General features: G+C 44.6%; 1 protein-coding gene across 2 annotated transcripts; it reads left to right on the top strand.

Moving 5' to 3' along the window:
* Nucleotides 1-1,220: 1,220 nt before the first annotated feature.
* On the top strand, nt 1,221-8,825 carry LOC140476842 (uncharacterized). 2 transcript variants are annotated; one of them, XM_072569660.1, is made up of 2 exons: nt 1,221-1,374; nt 6,940-8,825. In XM_072569660.1, exons 1-2 carry the CDS (start codon nt 1,281-1,283, stop codon nt 8,322-8,324), a joined length of 1,479 nt encoding a protein of 492 aa, XP_072425761.1. In that variant the 5' UTR covers nt 1,221-1,280; the 3' UTR covers nt 8,325-8,825. The 2 variants fall into 2 exon arrangements, with proteins under 2 accessions (XP_072425761.1, XP_072425762.1); XM_072569661.1 differs by having other exon boundaries at nt 1,225-1,374; nt 7,099-8,825.
* Nucleotides 8,826-9,048: the final 223 nt, after the last annotated feature.

Raw genomic sequence — 9,048 nt, 5'->3', positions numbered from 1 at the left:
CACCCAGACCCATTACCCTACATTTAACCCCTGACTAATGCACCCAATCTACACATCCCTGAACACTACAATTTCCAATGGCCAATTCACCTGCCCTGCACATCTTTGGATTGTGGGAGGAAACCGGAGCACCTGGAGGAAACCCACACAGATACAGGGCGAATGTGCAAACTCCACACAGGCTGTCGCCCGAGGCTGGAATCGAACCGGGGACCCTGGTGGTGTGAGGTAAAAGGAACCTCGGATGCTGCCTGACCTGCTGTGCTTTTCCAGCACCACTCTAATCTAGACTCTGATTTCCAGCATCTGCAGTCCTCACTTTTTGCCAAAAGGAACGAAGAAATATGTCAGCCACAATCACACTGAATGATGCAGATAAACACAAGGACCTCCTTCTGCTCCTACCTGTTTATCAGAGTTACACAGTCATACCAACACAGCAGCTAACCCTGATTCAGACAAACACCAGCGAAACACTTAAACTAGCTACTTATCTGATCTTTCTTACCCAGTTGGTTAAATGAACTGAAAACAGAGAGAATGATTATTTCATAAAGAAAGTATTTTAACACAAGTTGGGAAACTGGAATACTATAGTGAGTAACTCACCTCCTGACTCCCCAGAGCCTGTTCACCATCTACAAGGCATAAGTCAGGCGTGTGATGGAACATTCCCCACTTGCCTGGGTGTGTGCAGCCCCAACAACACTCAAGAAGCTTGTGACACCATACAGGGCAAAGCAAAGGCATCATACCCTTCAATATTCACTCCCCCCCACCACCAATAGTCAGTAGCAGCAGTATGTATAATCTACAAGATGTACTGCAGAAAGTCACTAAGGCAAGAACCTTTCAAACTCATGAACTACTTCCATCTAGAAGGTCAAATGCAGCAGATACATGGAAACACGACCCCCTGCATGTTCCCCTCCAAGCCCCTCACCATCCTGACTTGAAAATATATCGTCGTTCCTTCAGTATCGCGGGGTCAAAGTCCTGGAATTCCCTCCCTCAGGGTATTGTGGGTCTACCTACAGCACATGGACTGCAGCGGTTCAAGAAGGCAGCTCACCCCCACCTTCTCAAGGGGCAACTAGGGACGGGTAATAAACACTGGGCCAGTCAGTGACACTGACATCGCATGAATTAACTTTTTTTTTAAAAAAATCAAATTCAACAGAGAGATTTACTTTTGACCTTAATCTGTTAAAGATCATCATTCTTAGGAAAACAGGCTGTGTCAACAACTGACTGACAATGATTGCAAGATCATTAACCTCATGAACAAACATGCCCAAGAAAACAAATTTCTGCAATACTGTGGACAGGCAGAAAGGAGTTGTTCAGAAGAGGTTTGCAGGACAGAGCTTACTGGTGAGTATTGGTGTGTTTAATTTGGAATTGCTTTATCAAATGCATTCATGTCTGATCTACAGGAAGAGAGAGGAAATAATTTTATCTGTAATCCATCGGGGACATCAATTAAGTTGGATTGAGTCTTCTTTTTTTTAATCTTTAATGTTCAATACAGGTAAGAAGTAAAGTTGCCATAGTTGTACCACACCATAGGGCTGTTCTCAGGAGAAAGGAATAACTGGTGATGGGTTAACCTGAGGGTCATCACACCTCAGTCACGGGCACAACTTGAGAAAGATCATCTTTGCAATAATCTCAGCTGGAATCAAACCCACTCTGCATCGCACACCAGCTGTCCAGCCAACTGACCCGTCTCAGTTGCTTCTCAGCACCTCCCTTTGTCAGCACAAGGCTTTTCCAATTTCCCCTTAGAGTGAAGCTAGGCATTTTGATGACTATGTGAGAATAACAAACAACATCGACACTAAGTCCTTGCTACATCACCCTCTACATGTTCCTTCTCAGACACCCTAATAAATTAATCTCCTGAAAATGTGACAAAGGCACAGAAAACTGATGGATCTTAAACATATTCAGAAACTTGTTTCATTGGAAGTTGCAGATATGATTGGAGAAGTGTTGGAACGAGGATTCTAATCAAAGGCTTTCCTAACAACATTTGAGAATTGAAAGTATCAGTTGAATGTGAAGTAAGGGTTTCCTCCGGGTGCTCCGGTTTCCTCAAACAGTCCAAAGATGTGCAGGTCAGGTGAATTGGCCATGCTAAATTGCCCGTAGTGTTAGGTAAAGGGGTAAATATAGGGGAATGGGTGGGTTGTGCTTCGGCGGGTCGGTGTGGACTTGTTGGGCCGAAGGGCCTGTTTCCACACTGTAAGTAATCTAATCTAATCTAAATTTGAAGGAGAGGAGGGGTGTTCTCCCTACAGTTTTATGCTCAGCATCATCACAAAAACTAACAAAGTGTCACTTTCCAGGTTGTGGGAGCAGTGGGAGCAGTTCATTAGGTTGTTCATTTAAATAGCACCTTTCACAATGTCAGTCCAAGCATAAAGCCTTTCACAGCCAATGAAGAACTTTGGAAGTCTAGTTACCGTTGTAAGGTAGGAATCTGTACACAGCAGAGCAAGTTAAATACTAAAGGCAGTGCTGGTAATCCTAGTACTAGACAGGAAGCATGGGAAGTCTGAGTTACACTGCATTTATTTCAATGCAGGAAGCCTGACAGGTAAGGGAAATGAACAGGAGTATTGGACTGGGATATCATAGCTATTACAGAGACATGGCTGAGAGAGTGACAGGACTGGGTAGCTCAATGTTCCAGGGTATAGATGCTATAGGAAGGATAGAGGAGAAGCAAGAGAGGAGGGAGAATGGTGTTTTTGATTCGGGAGAACATCATGGCGGTACTGAAAGAGAATATTTTTCAGGGTACATTCACTGAGTCGATATGGGTGGAACTGAAAAATAAGAAGGAAGAAATCACTAATAGCATTGTACTTTAGGCCCCCCAGTTGTCAGCAGGAGATTGAGGAGCAAATTGGTAGGGAGATCACAGAGAGCTGCAAGAATAATACCGTTGCAATAGTAGGGGATTTTAGCTTTCCAAACACAGACTGGGACTGGTGTAGTGTTAAGGGCTTGGATAGGGATAAATTTGTTGAGTGTGTTCAGGAAGAATTTCTGATGCAACATGTAGATGGTCCTACTATAGAAGGAGCAAAACCTGACCTCGTCTTGATAAATAAGGCAGGGCAAGTGACTAATGTGTTAGTAAGGGAGCACCTTGGGACCAATGACCATAATTCCTTTAGTTTTAAAGTAGCTATGGAAAAGGATAGATCTGGTCCACAAGTTAAAGTTCTAAATTGGGGCAAAACCAATTTTGATGGTCTTAGAGAGGAACTTTCAGAAGTTGACTGGGGGAGGCTGTTTGCAGGCAAAGGGACTTATGGGAAGTGGGAGGCATTCAAAAGTGAGTTAATGAGGGTTCAAAGCCAACACATTCCTGTTAGAGTGAAGGGTAAGGCAGGCAGGAGTAGGGAACCCTGAAGGACTAGAGGTATGGAGGCCCAAGAAGGAGACATATGTCAGGTAGAGACAGCTGGGATCAAGTGAATCCCTTGAGAAGTATACAGGGTTTTGAAGTACACTTTAGAGAGAAATCAGGAGGGTGAAAAGGGGACACAAGATGGCTTTGAAGATAGGGTAAAGAAAAATCCAAAGGAATTCTACAAATGCATGAAGAGCAAAAGAGTAACTAAGGAAAGAATAGGGCCCCTTAAAGATCAACAAGGTCGTCTACGTGTGGAGTGTTCTAGGTGAGATCCTAAATGAATATTTCTTGTCAGTATTTACCACCATGAAAGGTATAGATACTGGGGACCTTGGGGAAATAAACGGTGTTGTCTTGAAGAGAGTCCATATTCCAGAGGAGGAGGTGCTGAAAGTCTTTAAAACTCATTATGGTAGATCAATCCACAGGAATCTAATGAAGTGTATCCCAGGACTTGGTGGGAAGCTAGGGAGGGAATTGTGGGACCCCTAGAGGAGATATTTGTATCATCAATAGCCATGGGTGAAGTGCCCGAAGGTTAGAGGGTGGCAAATGTTGTGCCACTATTTAAGAAAGGCTGCAGGGAAACGCCTGGGAACTGCAGACCAGTGAGCCTAAAGTTTGTGGTGGGTAAGTTGTTAGAGAGGATTCTGAGAGATAGGATTGACATGCATTGGAAGAGGCAAGGACTATTTGGGATAGTCAGCATGGCTTTGTGCATGAGAAATTATTTCTCATGAATTTGATTGAGTTTTTTGAAGGGGTGACCAAGAAAGCAGATGAGGGCAGTGTGGTAGACATGTCTGTAGCAAGGCCTTTGACAAGGTACTGCATGGTGGGTTGTTGAGTAAAATTGAATCTCATGGGCTTCAGAGAGAGCTAGCCAATTAGATACAAAATTGGCTTGAAAGGACAACATGATGGGGAGGTGCCAGTGTTGGACTGGGGTGGACAAGGTCAGAAGTCATATGACACCATGCTATTTGAAATCACAAGCTTTCGGAGCGCTGCTCCTTCATCAGGTGACCAGTGTGACTTTTGACCTTGAAAGGAGAAAGCCGAAGGTGGTAGAGGGTTGTTTTTTCAGATGGGAGGCCTGTGACCAGCAGTGTGTCACAGGAATTGGTACTGGGTTCACTGTCATTCATCACTTATGTAAATGATTTGGATGAGAATTTAGGAGGTATGGTTAGTAAGGTTGTAGATGACAACAAGATTGGTGGTATAGTGGAAAGTGAAGAAGGTTATTTAAGATTGCAAAGGGATCTTGATCAGCTGGGTCAATTAGCCAGGGAATGGCAGATGGAGTTTAATTTGGAAAAATGCAAGGTGTTGCATTTTGGTAAGACAAACTAGGGCAGGACTTACACAGTCAGTGATAGTGGTTTAGAGTGCGGTGCTGGAAAAGCAGAGCAGGTCAGGCAGTATCCGAGGAGCAGGAGAACCAATGTTTCAGGCATAAGCCCTTCAGCAGGAATCAGTGGTGGAGCCCTGGGAGAGCTATAGAACAAAGAAATCAAGGTGTATTGGTTCATAGCACCTTGAAAATTGAGTCACAGGAGTTGGACAGGGTGGTGAAGGTGACATTGCTTTCATCGGTTACAGCATTGAGTCTAGGTTCAAAGTTTGGGAGAAGATTTGTAACTCGTGTGCTCGTTGTTGTGGTTCTGTTCGCCGAGCTGGGAATTTGTGTTGCAGACGTTTCGTCCCCTGTCTAGGTGACATCCTCAGTGCTTGGGAGCCTCCTGTGAAGCACTTCTGTGATCTTTCCTCCGGCATTTATAGTGGCCTGTCTCTGCCGCTTCCGTTGTCAGTTCCAGCTGTCCGCTACAGTGGCCGGTATATTGGGTCCAGGTCGATGTGTTTGTTGATTGAGTCTGTGGATGAGTGTTAATCAGACTCAATCAATAAGCACATCGACCTGGATCCAATATACCGACCACTGCAGCGGACAGCTGGGACTGACAACCGGAAGCGGCAGATTCAAACCACTACAAATGGCGGAGGAAAGATCACAGAAGCGCTTCACAGGAGGCTCCCAAGCACTGAGGATGTCACCTAGACAGGGGACGAAACGTCTGCAACACAAATTCCCAGCTTGGTGAACAGAACCACAACAACGAGTCTAGGAGTTGGGACGTCTTATTGCAGCTGGACAAGACACCAGTGAGGCCACATTTAGCATACTGCGTGCAGTTCTGCACATTCTACTATGTAAGGATAATATTAAACTAGAAAGACTGCAGAGATGATTTATGAGGATGTTACCTGGACTGGAAGGTCTGAGTTATAAGGAGAAGCCGAATAGACTGGGATTTCTTTTTTCCCTGGAGCATAGGAGACCTTACAGAGGTCTATAAAATCCTGACAGGTATCAATAAGGTAGATAGCCAACAGGTTTTCCCCTTGTTTGGGTAGTCTAAAACTACAGGGCACAGGTTTAAGATGAGAGGAAAGAGGTACAAAAGGGTCCAAAGGGACATTTTTTTCACAGAGGGTGGTGCGTATCTGGAACAGGCTGCCAGAGGTAGTGGTGGAGATCACTGAGAAACATTTGAACAGATCCATGGACGGGTAGCTGTGGAGGGATGTGGACCAAACGCAGGCAAATGGGACTAGATGGGGCCAGCACAATGGCACAGTGGTTAGCACTGCTACCTCACAGCGCCAGGGACCCGGGTTCAATTCCCGCCTCAGGCGACTGTCTGTGTGGAGTTTGCACATTCTCCCCCTGTCTGTGTGGGTTTCCTCCGGGTGCTCCGGTTTCCTCCCGAAGTCAGGTGAATTGGCCATGCTAAATTGCCCGTAGTGTTAGGTGAAGGGTTAAGTTTAGGGGTATGGGTGGGTTGTGCTTCGGCGGGTTGGTGTGGACTTGTTGGTTCGAAGGGCAATCTGTAGGTAATCTAATCTAATCAATGTGCAAACTGGCGACATGGACAAGTTGGGCCAAAGGGCCTGTTTCCCCATGCTGTAAACCGCTATGACCCTATGCCACATGTAGAACAGTGCCATAATGATTTCCTCACTTTCACTACGAGGAGTGTAATTCCATCTTGGGGACACCATCCTTTCGAAATGGTTCTTTCATGTAGTTTGTTAAATCCATAGCAGAATTCCATGCCATCAGTAAATGTGAAATCTTTGTGGAGGACAACTCCAATGTCCTATGGCCAATGTTTATCCCTGAACTAGGATGACCCAGAACAGATTATCTATTCATTGAGCACTGTGCCATTGCTGTGTGTAAATTAGCTGCCATCTATCCAATGTCACAGCTACAGTGACACATCATTGGTGTGAAATGTCTTGGAACATCTTGAGGCTGTGTAAGGCTCGATATGAATGCAGGTATTTGAATTTTGTTTTGCTTTGTCTGAAGGGGTTAAGCACTGAAGGATAATTTCCGTCCAACTGGGACTTCGCGAGGATGCAACCACAAAACTAATGAGATATGGGGTGGAATATTAATTCTGAAATGAAATATTAATTCTGTTTCTCTCCTCTCTCAGGTGCTGCCAGACCTGCTGAGTTTCTCCAGCAAATTGTTTTATTTCAGATTTCCAACATCTGCAGTTTTTGCTTTTGTAAGATATGGGTGAAAATTAAATGCCATCACATGTTTCCGGAAAGCTGCCTGGCAATATCTGAGTTTCACCTCTCCGCTGTAGGCACCATGGGGCGAATCCTAGAGCTGCTGGTTGTTCTCATTGGGGCTGGGACTCTCTCTGCCTGTCCGGAGAAATGTTTTTGCCATTTAAAACTTGTCGATTGTCGAGACACTGCCCTGCAGACCATCCCAGTGGACATCAATCCCAGCACACAGACATTATTCCTGGATGGTAACTCTCTGACTGGAATCCCTCTCAATTCGTTCAGCAACTTGGGACAGCTGAACTATCTCGGTTTATCTGGTAACCGTCTCGTCCTTCAGAATGACATCTTTGATCCTCTGCTAAGACTGCAGTCTCTGGATCTATCTGCAAACCACCTATCAGAACTCGCAGCAGATCTATTTGAAAACCTCTCCAATCTCACTTGGTTAAATCTAGCCAACAATAACTTACGCAGCATTCACCTAGAGAAGTCACTCACTAAACTGACCTACCTGGATCTGTCCAACAATAAACTCACAGTGCTCCGACAAACATTTGAACGTTTTCCTCAACTCGACACGCTGGATCTTAGGAGTAACCAACTCAAGACACTCCCAGAGACAGGTTTTAGTCAACTGCTTCTCCTCAAAGTCCTTGACTTGTCAAACAACGAACTTAGCTTCCTACCTTCCCAGTTCCTCAGACACCATCACAAACTGACCGACCTGCGATTAGACCACAACCAGTTCTCAAACGTCACAGCAACTCTATTCTCCGAGCTGCGTCATCTCCAGTATCTGACCATCTCGGGAAATGTCATCAGAAATTTTCCACCTGAGCTGATCGCTAACTTAACCAAACTATTGAAGCTCGACCTGTCCAGCAACTTATTAACATCGCTCCCACTGAACTTCCTTTCCAATCTCAGAGAGCTGCAACTGTTAAAACTGTCTGACAATTTCATTGACACCCTGGCAGCTGCCACATTCAAATATAACTCGAAACTTGTTTATCTGTATTTAGATAGCAACAACCTGAGACACCTGCCGGTATTTGATGGACTTTCACAGTTAGAAGAGTTGACCCTTTCCTTTAACAGCCTGCGGGGTTTTCCAAAGGGATTTGCTGATAACCTGGTAAAGCTGAACTGCCTTCAGGCCATTGACAATGTCATCGGGCAATGGGACATCAGAGAGTTTGCAAATGTGTCCTCTGTGCTCCTGAGGAACAATCCAATCTGCACAGCCGAGGACTCAGGAGGACAACCCACCAACATCGACTGTACAAAGACACAATGTTAATCAGCTTGAAAATGATTTTGAAAAGAATCCCCTTTCAGTTTTACATATTAAAATATCTGCTGATTTACACAAAAGCCTCTTGGCAGTGTGAGAACTTGGGTATTGCTAAAAAGAGAAACATTTTCAAAACTGGAGCTACATGCTGAGCAGCTGTTTCACATTGCTGTATGCTGAAGCCCAACGATGAGTATTTCCACCAATAGGATGTAGCTATCTAGTCACATGGGAACAAGGTCCCCACATGATGTCAGGGTCACACGCCATAGACTGTCGATGACTGGCTGATCGAATCAAATAGGAGTTTCCTCCACAGCAAGGTCTGACCCAATCAGAGCCAACTTGTCAACCAATCAGCAGCTTTTTGTCCTGCAGTGTAAATTGTTGTGATGGTTTGAAATTTGGTATTCTTGCACTGGTCCTGATGAGGACAAAGCAAGAAGCTCAGAAACACACCTGTCTTTTCAATAATATTGACTATTAAAAGGAAGCAACTGAATTTGACTATTTATGAGTACATTGCATTATTTTAATAAACGCTGTTATTTCCAGATCAAAGTCTTGGCATATTAGCCCCTGTATTCTCATCTTTAATTTATACAGTTAATGTGAACTATTTAAATACCCCACAAATGATTGTCTTTAATGCAGCCTTAGTCTATTTTCCCCAACCAACCTCCTCTGGATCAATTAGGAGTGGGTAATGAATACTGACCCAGCTAATGGC

Source organism: Chiloscyllium punctatum, chromosome 5 (genome assembly GCF_047496795.1).
Source record: "Chiloscyllium punctatum isolate Juve2018m chromosome 5, sChiPun1.3, whole genome shotgun sequence".
NCBI lineage: Eukaryota > Metazoa > Chordata > Chondrichthyes > Orectolobiformes > Hemiscylliidae > Chiloscyllium > Chiloscyllium punctatum.
This window is presented reverse-complemented; position numbering and strand designations above follow the sequence as displayed.